The sequence below is a fragment of the Physeter macrocephalus genome, chromosome 11 (assembly GCF_002837175.3).
Source record: "Physeter macrocephalus isolate SW-GA chromosome 11, ASM283717v5, whole genome shotgun sequence".
Taxonomy (NCBI): Eukaryota; Metazoa; Chordata; class Mammalia; order Artiodactyla; family Physeteridae; genus Physeter; species Physeter macrocephalus.
Genome location: NC_041224.1, coordinates 99,668,062 through 99,689,622, shown reverse-complemented (window position 1 = coordinate 99,689,622; position 21,561 = coordinate 99,668,062). Strand labels below are relative to the sequence as shown.

Here is a 21,561-nt window from a genome sequence, read left to right as displayed (position 1 = left end):
AGCTAGGTTTCTAAACGTGTCACTAAATAACCTCATTTGACATGCAGACTGAACTATGGTCACTGAACCACTCCTCCTTGCTAGAGCAAGTGAGTTGTCCCTAAAGATGCTGACTCCGGATACTCAGTGGCATACAAACATGGGAAAGACACACACATTGTTTCAAATCACCAGCGGGAATGGGTGCAGTAACACTGCGGCCAGACTGAGTCACAGTCACTCTCAGATCTGTGACATCCCCATTCCTGTCCTGTGGGTTTTCTTAGGGGTTGCTTCCTTGGTATTTTGCCTGGTTGAAAAGGGATGGTGTGGTTCGGAAATGCTCTCTGGGCTGCCCCTCAAGGAGGAAATGCTGACACTGGTCCTAGGAATGCGGCTAAGGGGCCCGGGAGGAGACAGGAGCACTGACCTTATTGATTTCATGCGGGACATGTGAACTTGTCTCCTTGAGCCTGGAGATTGAGCTGTGACAGAGCCCTCCTATCACAGCCATCAACGTATTGAAGTTCTGTAGTTGGTGGAGCTTCTGTGACACAGAAAACAGAGTCACTGTACATGTCAGTTACATGGGAGCTTAGATGCTGCCTCTCATATCTGTGTTACGAGTCTTCCTAATTCTGGCCAAAGGCTAGCCATCAGGTATTGCAATTTTCTGTCCATTTCTTTCCTAAGGCTTAATTCCAGACCAGGAGGTCCCAAATCTAGCAAAGCGTCATGTCTTCCTCCTTTAGTTTCAGCTGGTCTGTGGACCACCCTCTACAGCAGTGGCTTCTAACACCCAAAGTACTTGTTTAACACAAAGATTTCTGGACCCAAGTGCAGATGTTCTGATTCCCCGGATCTGGGGTTGAACTTAGGGATCTGTGCTTTTAACGTACCTTTAGTTAACATCAGAGCAGGTGGTCCATGTACCACACTTTAAGAAACACTGGTCTAGAACATCTAGAGCTGAAAAAATATATCGTTCAGCCTAATCCTTTATATCCTTCACCTCAAAGTAACCAGACTTTTATTTCTGAGGGCAACGCCAGTGCCTATATAGGACAGTAATTGGGACAGAGATGCTAGAATCTCTGTGAAATTTCAAATATGTGTTCACAGTATCTGCTTTTCTCTTATCAGGTGCCTAAACTCTGCCCCTCAAACACTAAACCCAGCCATTCAGCACAACATGGGCTCACAGACCTAAATCAGGCTGGTCCAGCTCCACTAAAACCTGAAATTGCCCTTTCCTTTGCCATGTGGGCCACATTTGGTAAAACAATATAGGCTGGTAAGCATCTTCTGAAAAATGTTAAAGATCTAAACAGATCTAACCATATCCTGACCTTGAAGATGGCCTGTAGGGCCCTCTCCATACTGCCCTTGTGTGGGATGTAGAAGAGTCACCGTATCTACATCTGGGGACAGGTAAAGGTGCACAAACCCCACCAGGAGGTTCATGAGGAGAAAGCAGCTCTAATGGATAGACTAGGCTGGGGGAAGAGGGGATAATTTACCTCTTAGCCCAGGCCTAAAGTCTTAATCCGGTCACGCACCTGAGCCACCTGGATGAACTTGATGAAGACTTCAGCTCGGAGCTGGGGGGTGGGGCGGCTGAGAACCATCAGTTGTACCCACTGGGAGATGCCGTTACACAGGGCAATGGACCGCTCCATGGTAGGGTTCTCCTTCACGCAGCTATTCACGAGGTAATTCTGATAATCGGAGAACTGGGGAAAAAGAAACTCATCAGGACTGCTGCTCCGGTACTCTGGGAGACCCGAGGGGCATATTACCTCTGCTGAGTTGATGGCTAGAATCTGCTAAGGGACAGAGGAGCTCTTGGCCTTCCTCTCCTGCAGACAAGGATGGTAGGAAGGACATCTTTCTTATTCTACCCACAGCATGGTCCCTCTACATCAAAAGTCATTAGGCCTAAATGGATGTGTACACATACAAGGTAACCCAAATATTATGTTGAGTAGATAGGGATAGTGTCCCTTCTAAATTCTAAAGAATACAGTATACAAGAAAAATCTCAGTACTAGTTCCAGCTCTGTTGCTGAAGATAAGGGAAATAAAAAAAGATCATCTCACAAAATCTATTGTGTCACACTTTTTCTCTCTCTCCTAGCTGTTTTCTTAACTTAAAAATGGGATAACATCTGTCCTATTTAGGACACGGAATTGTTACTAAGATCAAACATGATAACCTGTGAAAGCACTTTAACTTTTCAGAGTGCTACATAAGTGTGAGGCGGTGCTAACAGGATGTTATTAACCTCATGATCAAACAGACCTGTTTGGATTTCCCTCTATTCGCCAACTTGAGCAGGGGCGAAGCGAGTGGGGTACGTGACACTGGTTAGCTATTATTTGGGGACCACAGCTTCCCATTCACCTGGGCAGTGGCATTCACTATGGCTGACAATGAAACAAACAGCAGATGGGAAGCTGGAAATGTCCCAGAAGATCGCTGTGTAAGTCATGACTGTAGCTACTGTGTCGCTGTCACAAGCAATCCTTCAGCTCAAATAGTGTAACAGAGGGAGGAGAGTTTGCTCTGCTCCAATGCTCCCATGGGAGTTTTCGGTGCTGTTCCCCAGCTATTTCCAGCTCTCCATTTCTCAGCTCTGCCCTTTGAGATCAGCTGTGACCACATGACACAGTTTAGCCAGGAGAATATCAGTGGAAGTGACATGATGACTTTTTTTTTTTTTTTCAGAAACAAGGAAACTGTTTTAAATAATGATGTTTATATTAGTAATAGGCACATTCCAGAAATAAAGAAAAATCCTCTCGCTGGGATTGTATTGGAACGAATGCTTTTCAGGGAAATCCTTTTAGGAAGTTGAGCACACTATCATTTCACACCCTAAAGATCTTTAGATATTTAGGAGTTGCTGATAGAGTGATGATTTTTGAGATAGAAGAGCCAAGTGAATGATTGGCTATGTTGCCTTTCCAGGCTGCAGAGATCGTGGAGATACATGTTAAGATGAAGCCTCCCACACCCAGGCTCTGAGCACCTGTGGTCAGCAGAGGCCCCTGGTCAGACGTGTAGCAGGAGTGAAAAATAAACTTTTGCTTTGTTAGGCCACTGAGATTGGGTGGGAAGGGTTGAGGGGGTTGTTATCAGTATACATACCTTAGTCCTGCCTGACTAGTAATACACTGATGAGAAGATCTCATAACCTAAATAAAATGAATGCAAATTAACTGAGTCCCATTTTTCTGTGCTGTGTTTGCTGATGGGTGGAAAAATATGAGTAGACCAAACCTACTCCTTAAGAGACATATACAGCACAAATCTTACTGGTTCTAAGAAAAAGTTCCCCTGATTCATTCCAGTGAATACATTTATATACCCCTCCCATTCTAAATGTAGCATATTGCATCCACTTGTTTTTTAAAAGAAATATCTCAGTATAATTCTTCCCCCCTCCAAAGTATTATAATAGTAAGCAGAAAATATCAAATGTCACTCAATTCATAGCAGAGATAAATTTCCCTCCCACCCTACGTGGGGAAAACTGTTTAGAACTGTGTAGGGAAAACAAAAAGATCCCCCCAAAGTCTTCTTCTATGAGGCGACCGTGACATTCAAAAGAAATGAAGGTTCAAGCTGATGTCTTCATTTGCAGCTAGAACCCTGCACCGACACTGGGGGAGCGCTGGCGCAGAGGCCTTCTTCTGCACTGACTCTTCCCTTCCACCTCCACTGATCTGAGCCCTGGCAGGGAGCAGACATGCCACAGGCCTGACAGAGCAGTCCTACCAATTGGGCCCCAGTACAGCTCAGATTTCCAGTGTGATAAATGGCTCTTTTCAGTGTCCTTCCCCCGTGACAGGAGAGGCACTGCCAAATGGAAACCCCCCAGGGGGAGCGTTCCAACTGGGGCCTGTGGTTCTGTCTGAGGGGAGCCAGTGAGGAGACTGGAGGTCCCCGTGCAGATGAATGCTTGGAGACGTATTTCCAAATTGGGCTGGAGGGGGCAGGGAGGTTCCTGGCTCATTGGCAAAATAGCTGGGTGAAAACAGGGAGGCTTGTCAACATTATGGGAGGAAAGCTATAATACCCCTGTAACCTGGTTTGCAGCTCTCCTTCCAAACACAAGCAGCCTCAATAAATTGGTGCTGAGTGACCGAGAGAGGCTTGTGATCCTGGTCTCAGCTCTGACTCTAATAAACTGTGTGACCTGGTCCAAGCCACCCCTGGGCCTCCATCACCTCAGCAGGGAACAGGTGCATCTAAGAAATGCATCCAGCAACTAGGTAGTCTCTACTTTTAGAGCAAAGCTGAAAATTGTATCTTTCCATAGCAGTGGGGGCTGAGTGGAGTCATTTCTCAGGAAATCATACCGGCCAGTGAGGCTCTGTTGGCAAGTTCTCTTGTATGGAGCCGGTGTTCTTTGGTATCACATATGGAGTTTCACTGAGCAAGGTTTGGGTCAGCACAGTTTCTCTCTAGAATCAGGGGTGCCTGCTGGGCCATGTCAGCACCACCTCAAGGGTTTAGGTAAATTCTGGGCTAGACCAGTAGCATCTGATTTATTTTGAGATTTCCCACAGCCATCCAAAGCCTATTCTAGAATGAATTCAAGTCCTCTTACAGGACTTAGCCTCATGTTTTTGGAGGAAAATTAAAAAAAAAAACATTCTGGAAGCCTAATGATTATCAGGAGTAAAATGTGTGTGTGTATGTGCATGCATGCTGCGTGTACACGCACGTGTGCAGGGTACCATGTGCACCCATAGTATTGCCACTTGAGCGAGTGGTGGACTTGGAGGATGGGAGCGTGGAGCAGAGCAGGAGCAACAAATAAGGCAACATGTCCTGATTGTCCCAACTACAGAGTCTGATGGGAAAGCCTGCCAGCGCCGAGGGGGCCCCTAGGGTTAGGAGGTGGATGGCCCGTTGAATTCCTCTACTTATTTTCAGAGATATCCCAGGGAAGCTTTTCTCCGGCCCCTCGGGTACATACAGATATCCTCCGGAAGGACTTGAACTCCAGGTAGGTAAGGTGCTCAGAGAGCTCTTCTGGTTCTAGATGGTCAAAGAGCAGGGAGACTTTGCGTTTCTTGCTGGTGTTCGATTTTATCCTTTGAGTCAGTTTCCTGGACCAGTCACGGGCATTGCTTTTGTGGGTAAAAATGAAAGGGAGAAGACAGGGAAAAAGAATAAATCAAAATTGCTTTTTAATGCAAATAAATCCATTAACGCTTCCCACAAGACTATGCAAAGCACCATGATCTAACTTTCCTTGGTCAAAACAATGCATTAACAGTTTCCCGACATCCATCAGTTTTTCCTATGGTGGCGACTAGGGAGCTTTGATGGTTTTCCTTGAGCCTTCTGAACGTGCCATGGGAACTGGGTAAAATGCATTTGTCTTAAGTCTGTGGGAAGGACAGAGTCTTGGGCACTGTTCACAGTGTTCTGGCTCCTCTGTGTAACCCTGGCAGGTCTGCTCTCTCCATGCCTTCTGTGTTCCCTCATCTCATGAGGGTGATGGGGACTCTATGTGGTTGGAAATCTCAAGGTAGTGGGGCAGTTTTCATGCCAGAAGAGCACAGAGAACCACAGAGAGGAGATGCCATGCTGGTGAATCATGTGTAGGAACAGGTGGTCACTCTGGGCAGACTTGTGGCACTTTCCTCAAATGTCCCCAGCCACTGAAATGACCAAGGAAGCCTAGCTAACCCTAGAGTTAGCCCCCCCCCACATTTTCTTATAATCAATCCATGTGTTTCTTATTCAGTTTCAATTTCCTACATTAAGGAAGCAAAGAGGTAGCAGGTTGCAGATCTGTGTTTCCCAAACCTGTATTCCTGAGAACCTTGTCTCTTGACAAAAGGGTTCTGTGGTCAAATGAGTTTGGGAAATGCTACAAATTCTGCAGCCCACTTAGCCAAAGAGCATATTACAGACTCTGAGATGCATTGCAAAAAGGAAGTTCAACTCTCTATTTCTCAAGTATATCTGGTCGGGCAATATCCCACTGACTAATTCCTAAAGAATATACCGTGGAAAATATTGGTAGAGGAAAGTCAGCTAGGGGTATATTGGCATAAGGAAATCAGGGTTTGAGAACTGCCCTGGGCCCTCCCCTGTGTGCTGCATTTAAAAAATGAAGACATTGTTACTGCAAAACCTTCTTTTATCTCTCAAGTTATTATAATTCTAAGCAAAGAAGTACAGAGAGTCCAACCTGCTATGCAGATTTAATTGGGACTCTGACATGTGATTTGGAAATCATTTCCACACGGCCATGGCACAGGGCACTGAGGGTTCTCACAGTCTGGATTCTGCTCTGCCATTAACTCAGCTAGCTGTGTGACCCCAGACAAGCAAGCCTTGCTGAGCCTGTTTCCCAGGACGTTGGATAAAATCATCTTGAAAATATGTTTCAGTCCTAGAATTCTATGTCCTAGAGATCTGTATTATTCTAAAACAAAGGGGCCACATTGTGAAAACCTTAGCATATGATGAGTGTACTCTCCTCTCCCCAGATTAGGACAGGCATTCATTTTTCCAGAGTGGGACCATCTCAGAAATAAGAAATCCAAGGAATAATATTCAGTATTCCTGAGATCCTTTCCATCTCTGCATAGGTCTAAGTGTCTCTTGCAGAACTTCTGGCCTACTGAATATGTTATAAACCCTCTGCTCGATCCATTTTCCAGCAGTCCCTTCCCCATTTATAAGTGCAGGGGCCCTCCAGGCATTAGCTGCTGAAGAGGCACCAATTTAGTCACCACACTTTCAGTTTCTTGGGATTTATATAAATTTTAGTCAATATCTGGCTACCTGATTTCTTTTTCACTGAGACTTCTTTTTTTCCTACTCTTGGATATTAGTCACGTACAGTGTTATCACCAGGGGGCTTCTCTGCTTTCCTGCAACATGTCAAGCTTTTCTCTTTCATGAGGCCGTCTGAACCTCCCTGAGGGCTTCTTGGGGTGGGTAGAGCAGACATCACAGCGGGGACGCAGAGCCTTGCGGAGCAGCCTGGGCTGTATTACAGGAGGGAGGTGGTTTCCAAAGAGGCGTCAAAACCACGACACTCACATTTGAGTTGTGTCAATCAGGCAGCAGTGCAGCTCCTCGCCATTAGCTTTCACCAGTTCCTGAAACTCTTCCATAGTGCTTGCCAAGCTGGCATCCATTTTAAACATGATCCAGAATTCTGTTATCCAATACCTACATGGTGGGATTTAAAAAACACAAGCCAAAACTGAAGCCAAGGACTCACACTGGGGTGGGTTCTTCCTGCAAAAAGGATTCAGAAAAAGACAGGGGCTGGTTTGTTCTATATTTCTGGGAATATAGAATCTATATTCTCTATACAGAATATAAGGAGCTGGAGTGGGGGTGGGGGAAAGAGAAAACCACCCACTGACAATCCTCTGCCCCCCACATATTAAATGCTATGCTATGATAAGGTGAATCATAATGAAAGAAGCCATTGCAAAGATTTAGGCACAACCATGTGTATCAGAGAGAATGATAAATAAGACAATGGCAGACAAAGCAAACATCCAAAGATTGGACAATGCATCTGTAAATTACACTTTATTATACCTCAGGATATTATATGGCCATTAAAAATAATGTTTACAAAAAGTTTTTAATGACTAGAGAAGATTCCTATGATTTAAAGTTAAGTGAAAACTATAGGATACAAAACTTTGTATGTATTTTGATCTCTACTATGTTAAAAAACCTACTTGGAAAGAGACAAGGGAAATATACCAAAACAGGTAGTTGGATATAAGTGATTATTACTATAGTTATATTCTTCTCTATATTTTCAAAGTGCTCTAATATGAGTTACATTACTTTTATACTTAGGAATAAAAACAAACAAAATAACCTTTCCCTTATGTCACTTGATAACAAAATGCTGTAAGGTTGACAAAAACATTGGTATAAAATATTAAGCTTCGGGCTTCCCTGGTGGCGCAGTGGTTGGGAGTCCGCCTGCCGATGCAGGGGACGCAGGTTTGTGCCCCGGTCCCGGGGGATCCCGCGTGCCACGGAGCGGCTGGGCTCGTGGGCCGTGGCCGCTGGGCCTGCATGTCCGGAGCCTGTGCTCTGCAACGGGAGAGGCCACAGCTGTGAGAGGCCCGTGTACCGCAAAAAAAAAAAAAAAAAAAAAAAAAAAAAAAAAAAATTAAGCTCCGGCACATCAGAAAAAACTGACTGTGCTCTTTGAGGAATTTCCAGTACTAACAATTGCCCTTTCTGGTCTGCCCAGAGGTGTTGTACAGATGGTCAGGAAGGGAAAGGCAGGGAGGACAAGGAAAGAGCTAGAGTCTCTGGCTCTTTCATTTCACCCCACTCCACAAAGTCCCAAATGCATGCAGAAATGTTACCTTACAAAATAGCAGATCTTCAGGCAAAGCCCTGGTGAATTCTTTGCCAAGGCATCCTTATAGGTATGGCTGTGGTTAAGGGAAATGGAAGCCTCTGTTATAGAAACCAAACAACTTTTCATTTTTGGAAGTATTGCTAAAACTACCCTCCTCCAGCCCCGCAAATAGTTTCTTTTAATGTTTCTTCTCTCCCTGGCCATAGGATAAAACCAACTCAATGTGTGCAGCTGTATGCTTATGAAGGGCCAAGATGGTGACTTCAGCCCATGCTGAAGTCGCTTATGGAAGAAGGCCACAGCATCTCCTCTGCAGAGAAGTAGGAAGTCAACAGCACAGCAATGCCCCCACACAGGTGACCTGTAAGAAGTAAAGAAGGGGCAAGTGACCTCTGCCCATGCCCAAGACTAGGAGTCTGCTGGAGACAAGCTAAAAAGAAGAGATTGTTCCTATCTTTTCAGCAACTGATAAAAAATCTGTGCATTGAATTAGAAGAAAGGGAAGGAATAAATATTCAGACATACTGTAATGATAATCAAGGCAATAATAGGAAAATGATAATATATGCCTAGAAAATGTCAGTAGATTGATCTTACAGGTTGTAATAGCAAGTCAGAAAAAGCCATGTGAATGATCCAAATACAACTGAAGAGCACATTAAGGATCAATATCATTCAGAATATTCCACAAGAATGATGCCATTCTAAGAACAAGAAAGAATAGCAAAGTTCCACCAAGTTCACGCATCTCTAGAGATATATGGAAAGAATAAGTGTTTGCTGTAAAGGTCATAGAAATGCAAAATCCAATCCAGTGATGAACCTGGGTGGTCCTACCCTCTTCCATCAACATACTGAGGAATCAGGCTATGTGGGCTGTGTGCCCCGCAAGACACTGCCCTCTTTCTCCTCTAAAAACCATGTCAAATTAACCACAATCCAGGGCTCCGTGAATTTCAGCAGGGCCCCTGAGAGGAATCCACTGAGCAGCCAGCAGATGTCTCAATTAACTGGAGCTGTGCAGTCTTCTTTCAGTGGCTATGCATATCTTAACCCTTGGAAAACTCAGACAAATATAGCAAAGTAAAAAACAGTCCAAATCATATTACTGATTTTTTTATTAGGAAGGGATCTATGCCTTTTGAAATCTTATATACCTGTAATGTTTAAGAGCATATTAGAACGAGAGTCTTGAAACTTCCGTCTGGAATATACAATTAAGGGATTTACACTTGTGATTTTAAATTCAAATCTTATTAAGTTTATGCATAGCTTTGGAACATCTAAGGTAATGTTAGCTTTACTGTTTATAATTTTAATTTACTGAAGTTATAAAAACTAGTTAGAATTCAGAAAAGCCTCTGAAGTATTTAAAAAATCTAAAATATAAGATTTAAAATTACAAGTACATACCTATCAATATTTACTTTAAATGTAAATGGACTAAATGCTTCAATCACAAGACATGGAGTGGCTAAATGGATACAAAACCAAGATCCATAAGTATGCTGCCTACAAGAGATGCACTTCAGATCTAAATAATTAGACTCTTCAAGAAAAAAAATGGGAGAGGGCCCAAATCAATAAAATCAGAAATAAAAAAGAAGTTACAATCAATACCACAGAAATACAAAGGAACATAAGATATTACTACAAACAGTTACATGCCAATAAAATGGACAACCTAGAAGAAAGGTACAATTTCCTAGACATGTACAATCTTCCAAGACTGAGCCAGGAAGAAATAGAAAATATGAGTAGATCAATTACCAATAATGAAATTGAATCAGTAATTAAAAAAAACAAAAAAAAAAAGTCACAGCAAACAAAAGTCCAGGACCAGATGGCTTCACAGGTGAATTCTACCAAACATTCAGAAAAGAGTAAACAACTATCAAACTATTCTAAAAAACTGCAGAAGAAAGAACACTTCCTAACTCATTCTACGAGGCCAACATCACCCTGATACTAAAACCAGTTAAAGATATCACAAAAAAAGAAAATTACAGGCTAATATCAGTGATAAAAATATGATGAACATAGGTTCAAAAATTCTCAACAAAATATTAGCAAACCAAATACAACAATATATTAAAAGAATTATACACCATGATCAAGTGGAATTTATCCAATGAATGCAAGGATAGTTCAATATCCACAAATCAGTCAGTGGGATATACCTCATTGACAAATTGAAGAATATATAAATAAAGAATAAAAATCATATGATCATCTCAATAGATACAGAAAAAGGATTTGAGAAAATTCAACAACAATTTATGATTAAAAAAACTTTCCATGAAGATGTATAGAGGGAACATACCTCAACATAGCAAAGGCCATATATTATAAGCCCACAGCTAACATCATACTCAATGGTGAAAACTGAAAGAATTTCTTCTATGATCAGGAACAAGACAAGGATGCCCACTCTCACCACTTTTATTCCTAGCCAGAGCAATCAGACAAGAAAAAGAAATGAATCCAAATTGGAAAGGAAGAAGTAAAACTGTTACTGTTTGAAGATGACATGATACTATACATAGAAAATCCTAAATATACCACCAAAATAGTACCAGAGTTCATCAAAATTCAGTAAAGTTGCAGGGCACAAAATTAATATATAAAAATATGTTGCATTTCTATATACTAACAAGGAACTATCAGAAAGAGAAATTAAGAAAACAATTCCATTTAAATCACATTGAAAAGGATAGAATATCCAGGAATAAATCCAACTATGTAAGTAAAATACCCACAGTCAGAAAACTTTAAGAAACTGATGAAAAAAATTGAAGATGACAGAACAGATGGAAAGATATACCATATTCATGGATTAGAAGAATATTGTTAAAATGACCATACTACCCAAGGCAACCTACAGATTCAATGCAATCCTATCAAAATACCAATGGCATTTTTCACAGAACTAAAACAAATAATTCTAAAATTCTATGGAAAGAAAAGTCCCCAAATAGCAAAACAATCTTAAGAAAGAAGAACAGAGCTGGAGGTATCACACTCCCGGACTTCAGACTATACTACAAAGCTACAGTCATCAAAACTGTATGGTATTGGCACAAAAACAAACAAGTAGGTCAATGGACCAGAATAAAGAGCCCAGAAATTAACCACACACTTATGGTTAATTAATCTAAAACAAAGGAGGCAAGAATATACAATGGAGAAAAGACAGTCTCTTAAATAAATGGTTTTGTGGAAACTGGACAGTTACATGCAAAAGAATCAAACTGGACTGTGCTGGACACTAGTCAAACTGGACACTATGCACAAAAATGAATTCAAAACTGATTACGAACTTAAATGTAAGACCTGAAACCATAAAACTTATAGAAGAAAACATAGGTATATGATCTTTGACATCAGTCTTCATAACATTGTTTTTGGATATGTCTCCTCAGGCAAGGGAAACAAAAGCAAAAATAAACAAATGGGATTAGGGCTTCCCTGATGGCACAGTGGTTAAGAATTCGCCTGCCAGTGCAGGGGACACAGGTTCGAACCCTGGGCTGGGAAGATTCCACATGCTGTGGAGCAACTAAGCCTGTGCACCACAACTACTGAGCCCGCATGCCACAACTACTGAAGTCTGCACACCTAGAGCCCATGCTCTGCAACAAGAGAAGCCACCGTAATGAGAAGCCCGCACACTTCAACAAAGAGTAGCCCCCACTCGCTGCAACTAGAGAAAGCCTGTGCGCAGCAACGAAGACCCAATGCAGCCAAAAATAAATAAATAAATTTATAAAAAAAATGGGACTATATCAAACTAAAGCTTTCGCACAGTGAAGGAAAAGAAACCACCAACAAAATGAAAACGCCACCTACTAAATGGTGAAGATATTTACAAATGATATATCCAATAAGGGGTTAATATCCAAAACATACAAAGAACTCATACAACTCAACATCAGAAAACCAACCTGATTAAAAAACTGGCAGAGGATCTGCATATCCATTTCCCCAAGGAAGACAAATGGCCAAAAGCCACATGAGAAGATGCTCAATATTACTAATCATCAGGAAAATGAAAATCAAAAACACGACGAGGTATCACATCACACTTGTTAGAATGGCTGTTATCAAAAAGACAACAGATGACAAGTGTTGGTGAAGATGTGGAGAAAACAGAACCCTTGCACACTGTTGCTGGGAACATAAATTGGTGCAGCCACTATGGAAAACAGTATGGAGGTTCCTCAAAAAATTAAAAATAGAACTACCATATGGTCCAGAATTTCCACTCCTGCGTATTTATCTGAAGAAAACAAAAACACTAATTAGAAGAGATATATGCAGCCATGTGTTCAATGCAGCATTATTCACAATAGCTAAGATATGGAAGCAACCTAAGTGTCCATCAAGAGATGAAAGGATAAAGAAGATGTGGTACGTACACACGTATACACACACACACACACACACACACACACACACACACACACACACACACACTGGAATATTACTCAGCCATAAAAAAGAATGAAATCTTGCCATTTGAGACAACATGGATAGACCCAGAGGGTACATGCTAAGTGAAATAAGTCAGACAGAGAAAGACAAATACTGTATGATTTTATTTATATGTGGAATCTAAAAAAACAAATGCACAAACAAAACAGAGTTATAGGTACAGAGAACAAACAGGTGTTTGCCAGAGGGGAGGGAAGTAGGGGGAAGAAAGAAGTAAGTGAGGAAGATTAAGAGGTACAAACTTCCATCTGCAAAATAAATGAGACATGGGTAGGAAATGCACCATATGGGGAATACAGTTAATAACTATGTAATATCTTTGTAGGGTGACATATCTGTAACTAGACTTATTGTGGTGACCAGTTTGACATGTATAGACATATCAAATCACTGTTATGTAACAGAAACTAACATAGTGTTGTAGGTCAATTATACTTCAAAAATGGACAAAGAAACAACAAACATAGAAAAATAGATCAGATTTGTGGTTACCAGAGGCAGGGGATAGGAAAAAGGGGGACTGTATGAAGGCAGTCAGAAGATACAAACTTATAAGATCAGTAAGTACTAGGGATGTAATGTACAACATGATAAAAATATAATTAACACTGCTCAACGTTATACATGAAAGTTGCTAAAAGGGAATATTCTAAGTTCTCATTACAAGAAAAGAAATTTAAATTTCTTTAATTTTGTATCTATATGAGATGATAGATGTTCACTAAACTTATCATGAATCACGCTTCAAACCTTAAACTTACACAGTATTTTATGTCGGTTATATCTCAATAAAACTGGAAGAAATAAAATTCATAATTGTAGTTTAAAACCATTATTCCAACTAACCAGACATTTTTCAAGGTTCCTTAAAAGTGCTTGGTGGGACATTCTAGACTTATAGGAAGAACAGTAAGATTTGCAAGCTAAACTTGAACCCCTAAAGAAAAACCATGGCTGTGAAATTTGTACGTTTCATAAAATGACTTTAACTTTAAAAACCTAAATTTTGATAGATTTACTGTTATAAAATCTGTCCCTGAGAGCACCAAAATCAAACAGAAACACAAAACACAAAACCACACACACACAAACAACAAGAACAAAGGTAATCAATCCAAAAAATGAGCCCAGGCAACTGGCAAATTTCATGAAGTGAATGGTTCCAATGCCTGCCTTTCTTTGGACATAAAAGGGAGGAGTGAGAATGACATGACTTTACATTTCTTTATACCACATGGGTAAGAAAATGCATCCCTTCGGTGCAAAGAGATTCAAGCATAAGGCACATTCTAGATAAACACGTCTTAGAGTCTATATTTTTATTATTTGATCTAGTAGTTGAAATTTTTAACTTCTTCCTTATTAATGAGGAAGGCACAAAAAAAAAACCCCACTTTTCTTTTAAAACAACTGGGTGGACATAAGAATCAACATGGTGCCTTTTATCGTGGAGTTTATCTTCCTTCTGTTTGCTCCTTATCCTTCTCTTCACACGTCCGTTCCCCAGTGCACAGTGCCAGATGCCATGTGTGGAGCAGGATCTGTGAACCCACTGAGTCTCCATATGAGGGCTGAGCCTGTGGGTACGCAGATGCCATCCAGGAGGGCAGAGCCTCCCAAGGTCGCAGAGCCCTTGTGCCACCGCGGAGGCAGCCTCGAGCGAGGCAGGCACCGCTTTCTCACCTGAGGAGATGAAGCAAACGGCAGCACACGCAGGCCAGTAATCGGGCTCAGGCATCTGCTGACCTGGGGTAATCGTCATTGTTCGCTGGAAGCTTCAGGCTCCACATCTTCATAGGCAGTGCTGTGGCCATGAAGTACCAGGACAGTTCTGGCTGTACTTCTCAGGCATCTGAACTATTCAAAGCATGTTAAAAATTGTTAAATTTTTCTCTCTCTCTCTTTTAACAATGGAAAAACAGGAAACAAAAGGAAGCCATCTGAGCTTCTTTAACTAACAGGTAAAAGGAGCCATTCCAGCCTGGGATGTTGAGGCGTTCACTGTGGAGGGGAAAGGGTTTCTGAGAGAGCTGAGGATGGAGCAGGAGGGGCACACTGGGCCAGCCTGTGGAGGGCCATTTCCCGGCACCCGAGGATCTGCCATTACCCTCTATTTGCAGAGGCTCTGGAGCATGGCCTGCCTGATTCGCTTCTCAGGAAAGTAACTGCAGAGATGGATAAACGAGGGAGAGGGTGGCTGTGCAGATGAGAAGCCCAGGATGGGACAGAGGCTGGGGAGAGAGACCGTGAGGGCCCACATGAAGGCAGAGGCATGGGAATGGAGAGAAGAGAAAAGAGTCACTTCTGACGCAGGAACCCTGAGATTGGGTGACGGACTCTGTAGGAGGTGAAAGGCACGGAGGATTGTGAGTGCTTTGATGTTGCCGCTTTAAGACCATCGGATGGGCAGCAATACCATGAAAGGAAACTGAAAATACAGGTGTCAAAGCAGAACTCATAGTAGTAGTCGTTGAGGTGGTGAGTTAATGAGTTAAGTTTTAAGCATATTAAGATTCCAGTGTCTGCAGGACAAAGTGGTCCAAACGTTTAAAAAAAAAATGGGTTAGAGAAATACGGACTTGAAAGACCTCAGAGGAATGGTGGTGGAAATCCTGGGGGAAATCACCCAGGGGAAGTGCAGTGACAAGAAACCAGGATGTTATCTCCATCTCTAGGAGGTACGCAAAGAAGAGGCTGGATGGAGAGGTGGAGGAGGGCAGCCCAGGAGGAGGGAGAGCCGGGAAGGTGCAGTTCCCGGGGCCCTGGAGGGAGTCTGGAGGGGCAGGGGGTGTCAACAAGGCCTCTACAAGGAGATCGCTGTAAACAAGGGTGGAAACAAAAGCCCCCAGGCTTGGCAGCTAGGAGGTCACTGGTGACATCAGAGGAAAGTCTGAGTACAGGGGTGGAGGCCACAGTCGGGTTAAGGACTGAGTGGGAGTTGAGCGATAGGAGATAGTGAGTGCGGACTATTTTAAGAAGTCTGTGCATCACATTTCTAACCCTATCAATGGAATGAAGGGGAGGCAAGGTTGAGAGTTTCTTTTTAGGTTGGGGAGACTTGAATGTGTTTTACGCTGAGGGGCAGGTGCCCCTGAAGAGGCAGGGTTTAAAAGGACAGGAGAGAGGGGAGATAACCGATAGAGAAAGATTCTGTAAGAGTGGGAGGGGGGACGGGGAGGAAGAGGGCTCTGGTTCCACCGTGGGGGCAGGTACCCGGCGGGGCACCAAGACGGGCACCCCAGGTACAGCTCAGTCCTTAGAGCAACAAAGTTTTTTCAGCGAGGAGTATTTAATCACTGACATTGTTTAGAATTGCTGGTATGTGGAGTTAATAAAAAGTAGACCAACTCTGAGTCTGTTTTATTATGGTTTTAAAATTCTCTGCAGACCAGACATCCAATTATTACCTACACCTCTCATCACATGGACCCCTCCCAAGGTTGCACCCTTGGAATGCCACTGAAAACACCTCCTCTGAGATGAGAGGTAAAGGTTTATGAGTAGCTTGAGAGAAGAGATTCAGTCTTTACGGCTTTTATGTTTTTTTCTGTGTGCCATGAGATGAAAAGGGATGGCTGAGGAGAGTGGTAAAGGATTAGAACAGCTACAAAGCATGACTCAGTGCCAGGGACTTGGGCTTCAAGGTGCTAAACAGTCTCAGCCCACCTACAGCCCACAGTGTCATCAGGGAGAGGGAGAAGGCAGACGTTTTCTCCACTCAACTCCATTCACACCCCAAAAGAAGGTTAGAATCCAGCAGGGTTTGCTTGGCACATAGCCAGTGCCTCTGCCTGAAGCAAAAAGGCACCAGCAGACTCTCCAGATGCTCTGGCTTCAGGAAGCTCTCTTCAGAAGCTGGGGAAGGCTGAAGAATTGGACAGGAAAGCCAGAACGCAGTTTATCACTTGAGTCATGCTTGCACCCTTGTAATTTTGCATGGGATGAATATGAATTTTGATTAATCTACAGGAAAAGTATTTTTCACTAGAAAGAACAAAGAAGACTGTTTGCATGTTGATTTCTTTGGCCTCTTCCCAGAGCAATCAGCATCAATAACACTGCCTCGCCCAACAGAAGATACACATACATACATATGCGTACATACATATGTACATACACACATGCACACAGACACGCACACCATTCCCTGAAAGGACGTATGAACCCACTAACCACTCAGGGTTATGCCAAACCAACCAATGTGAAAGCATCCTTCAAATTTCAAGATACTGCGGAACGAATCCCATCTGGGGACTGCCAGGCACTGTGCTAAAGGATATAGAGTGATAACTTTCTGGAGCAGCTCAGCAGAGGAAATGAGAATTCGGTGCATGGTCAGCATGACTTGCAACAGTTGGTTACTTCGACACAGGTTTCCGTCTGCATCTGAAAACATAAAGAGCAGCTTCTGAGCGAGGCCCCAGAGAGGAATTAGTTATCTGGTGGGACACCTGACGGCCCCCCATCACTCCCGGTGGAAGACCAGGGTGCGGGCTCTGCAGGCCCAGCGCCCCGCCCCTACTGACTCTGGCACCACACGTCCCTCCGTTCTTCGCTTCTCTTGATCCTCCGGCTGCATCCTCCCCACCCCCAAGTGTCCATTTTGAGGCTCATTAACCACGCTGCTGGAAAGGTGGTAGAATCGTGGGGAAAGGATAACATTTGCACGGGTCCATGTGAGTCTCTGTTGAAAGCAGCAGCAGATCCAGGCTTTGTGATGCCTGAAAGGCATGTAACGGGGGAAGGAGGAAGTCCTTTCTGGGGTCAGAGAGAAAAAAGTTATAGTCCTAACAGATTACAGTTAAAATACCTTATTCTTGCAAGTTTTACAGAAACATATGACCATATGAATACGTTTCTAGGGCTGCCCCATGGCCTTGGAAGGGGGCTCATGCAAACGAGGGGCCCTGAAATGTAAGCTTCCCTCGTTTTACGGGCAATGCGCTCTGGATGGGAATAAAGGAGGAAGACTATGGGCAAAAACATGACTTTTGGAGATTATGGGTGGGTTACAAGTACCCATGATGATTTGTATCAAAGATCATGGTTAGCTCCTTACTTGGGTTTTCCAAATCCTGCTGGTACCACATAACAAGATGCATTCCATACAATGGCATTGGGGGCAAGGATTCCCCCTGGAGTGGTTTTCAAAATCTTTTAACATTTACGGCATGAAGTGTTAGGGGCTGTGCTGGTTATTCACTGCAGATCTAGTCTCTGTCCTTCACCACGGACTGCATCACCAGGCTCCTTGCTAGCCAGCTTCCAGCTGGGTTCAGCCATTGGGATGCATCGGCAAGAGATGGGAGGAGAGAGAAGTAGGTATTTCTTTCTCCTCCCCTCTCTGCTTGGCACTACTTCCCTGTAGCTACAGCTCTCTTCAATGAGCGATCACGCTGCTTGGTCCCTCTTTGAGGGCTCTAGCTCTCACTGGGATCTAATGCTATATACTAATCTCCCTTGACCCTTGGCCCCCGAGGGTGGTAATGACTTCTGGCTGTTGATAGTCTCTGGGCGCAGCATCTCTTCATTCCACTGTCATCTCTGTAAGTAGTCCCCCATCATTAAAGTGTCTTCATTTAAACAAACCACGTGAATTCTGTTCCCTGCTTGGAAACTTGAATGATTCAGGGGAAAATATCAAATGAAAGAATATACATGAATTCTTTAATCATTTGCTCTTTAAAGCACATTATACAAAAGGGGTTATCATTTTCATTCTTTCCAAGTATACCAAATGGTAAATGAAGGACATAGTGCATTTGGGCTCAGGATTCAGAAGTTCTGGCTCACTCGCAAATAATGAGTTAAAGTCATAGTTCATTGAGAAAATATAAGCAAACGTGACAAGCTCGCTCACCTTCCCACCGCCAAATCCACCAATTTACCCACGTTCTATTACTCTTACTGCCTGCCTTCCTGTATTACCAGGGAAGGCACTTCACAGGTCAATGCTTCCACTGAGCTCTGGGTCTCCTTTTTCTCAAGGACACTGACAGTGTCTTTGTTCCATGTTCTCTCCTCCAGTATCAACTTTCCTCTTCCTCTCTACTGGTGTACTTCCACTGGCATTTAAGCACACCCCAGAATCTCCTATTCAAAATGAAATGAAATAAAACAAAACCTGAAACTCTAGGCACCTCTCCATTCTGTTCCCCTTTTCAGCAAAACCTCAGTCATCAATTTCTCATCTCCCATTCCCTTTCATCCATACCATTTTTGACTCCTACCTCTCTTATTCCACAAAATCTTTTATTTTCAAGGTCTCCAATCTTTTATTTTCAAGGTCCACATTGCCAAATCCAGGGGTTCATGCCTCTGTCCTCATCTTACTTTATGACTTGAGTTGCATTCAACCCAACCCAACCCAATCCAAGCTGAGAACTCTCTCCTCCTTCCTGGAGCACTTTCTTCGCTTGGCTTCCACAACATCACACCCTCTCAGCTTCCCTCTCCAGCTCTTGTTCTGTCTCCTCTTCCTTTGCTGAGCTTTTAAATGTTACTGTGCTCTGTGGCTTAGTCCTCCCACTTCTTTTTTTTTCTAACAATATTTAAAGTTTAAAACTTTTTAAGTTTTAAATTTAAAAAATTTAATTTCTTTCTTCTAGGTAGGGGAATTCATCTAGTCCTTTGGCGAAAATACCATTGATATGCTCATGACTGCCCAACAGACATCTTCAGCCCTGAGTACCGAATTCGTATGTCCCACATCCTACTTGGCGAATCCACATAGATGTGTGATTTCTGACTTAACTCATCCAAACAAAATTCATGACCTCTCCGTCCCCTAATTCACTTCTCCTCCATTTTTCCTCATCTCAGGAAATGGTACCACCAGCCATCCTCTCAGTTACCCAAACAAAAAACCTAGAGGTCATCCTTCATTTCTCACTTTTCCTCACATCCAATCCATTAGCAAGTCTTGATTCTACTTTCAAAATATGTCTCAAACCTCTCCATGTTTCCCCATCCTTGCCATCATGCTAGTTGTAGCCATTACCATGATGACCTAATTGACCTTCCTGTTTTCACTCTTATCCACTTACCCACAAACTGCTCTTCACACAGCAGCCAGGAGTGAGCTCCTAAAACCCATAAATCAGGTCATGTGCTTAATAGGTTTCAATGGGTTCCATTATACTTGTAATAAAACATGGACTCCTTGCTACAGCCAACAGAGCTCTACATGTTCTGGGCCTGTCAGTCTCCCACTTCATTTCATACCAAATTACTCCTCTCTATACCACTGTTTATACCTCGAACCCTCCAAGCTTATTCCTACTTTGCATTTGTTATTTCTGTCAGTGTGGCCTTTCTTCCCTTGGCCCATTCATGTCATTTATGTCTCAGTTTCAACGTCACATCCTCAGAAAGGTCTTCCTTAAACTACTTAAGGTAGCCATGATCCTGCCTGAGTTTCTTCACAACACTTACCAGTGATCTGAAGTTATCTTTTTTTATTTGATTTTTATTTTCTGAGTCTCTGTTAGAATATAAGCTTCATGAGACCTGACCTTGTCTGATTTGTCCACAGCCATATCTCTAGGGTCTAGAACAGTGCTGATACATGACAGTTACTCATTAAACACGTCTTGAGTAAATGAGTGAACTACACCAAATAGGAGACCCCTTAACTTTTTATGTATCTTTGGATATTGAGTTTGCTTTTTTCATTAGCTATTTCATTAATGATATATAATATACACACATTTTCTTCTTGGCCACAGTTTATAAAAGAAACAAAGTTACAATTTGATAAATCATTTTTAAGAAGTATTCATCTAGGCTGTTATAGTTTTATAAATCTTTCATTACTTATTCTAAGCTTACACTCTGGTGAGGTGGGGTTAGTACTGCTGTTTTCTGGCCCACATAATTTCTGTAATATTTATCTCCTGCCACAAAAATTCTGCATAACAAAACACCCCCAAATTCAGTGACTGAAAACAGTAATCTTTTTTTTTCCCCTCAAGTGTCTGTAAGTTGGCTAGGGGTTGGCTGATATAGGCTGGGCTTTTTGCTAGGGCTCCTATCCTACATGCCCCCCCCCAACTTCCCTGGACCAGTGCAACTGGAAATATCCAAGGCCTCTTAGGCCTAGGCTTAGAGCTGGCATGCTGTCACTTCTGCTTTATTCTGTTGGCCAAAGAAAGTCACTGCTGAATCTCAAGTCAAAGGGCAGGAACCTCAAAGTCATATGGAAAAGATCACTGACACAGAGAAGGTAAAATTGGGTGAGGGGGCAATAACACAATCAAATCTACCACAATTATACGGATGTAAGTTTTCAAGTCAGCATCTGACAATATAGTTTTTATAATGCACCTTTCCTCACAGAATTATAGTGTAGTGCTCCTATTCCCTTACGTTATGGTACAAAGCAGGAGAAACTGAAATATATTTGTAGGGTGTGCATTAGAATGTTCCTGGAGTTATGGACACAGTCGCAGACTTATTCAGTATGAATAGAATCTAAGACTTGCTATCTCAATTGTTCTTTGTGGCTGGCTATCATCCTTCCATGGATGCTCATATCTTAGGGAAGGGGGCTTAGTAGTATCCTGGGTGAGATGAAAACCAAGTCACATATAGAAAGATTCAAGGACCCAAATAGGTTAACCATGGAGAAGACTCAGTAGAGATATTAAAATTATCTCCAAATATTTGTAATGTTCACTGTGGGAGAATGTTTAGACTTGTTCTGTGGGGC

The 21,561-nt window shown here is 42.6% G+C and overlaps 1 protein-coding gene across 4 annotated transcripts in view; it reads right to left on the bottom strand.

Moving 5' to 3' along the window:
- The window catches only part of RASGRP1 (RAS guanyl releasing protein 1), an 81,695-nt gene that overhangs the window by 22,785 nt on the left and 37,349 nt on the right, over positions 1-21,561 (bottom strand). For 3 of the 4 annotated variants that reach the window (XM_055088329.1, XM_028495696.2, XM_024118329.3), the window contains exons 3-8: positions 17,132-17,237; positions 8,362-8,424; positions 7,055-7,186; positions 4,968-5,121; positions 1,539-1,712; positions 410-526 (exon numbers count right to left, since the gene is read on the bottom strand). In XM_055088329.1, coding sequence (XP_054944304.1) covers positions 410-526; positions 1,539-1,712; positions 4,968-5,121; positions 7,055-7,186; positions 8,362-8,424; positions 17,132-17,237 — 746 coding nt within the window. Of the gene's footprint in view, positions 1-409; positions 527-1,538; positions 1,713-4,967; positions 5,122-7,054; positions 7,187-8,361; positions 8,431-12,301; positions 12,761-17,131; positions 17,238-21,561 lie in introns of those variants that run through there. The other variant, XM_055088330.1, reaches the window with a different exon arrangement.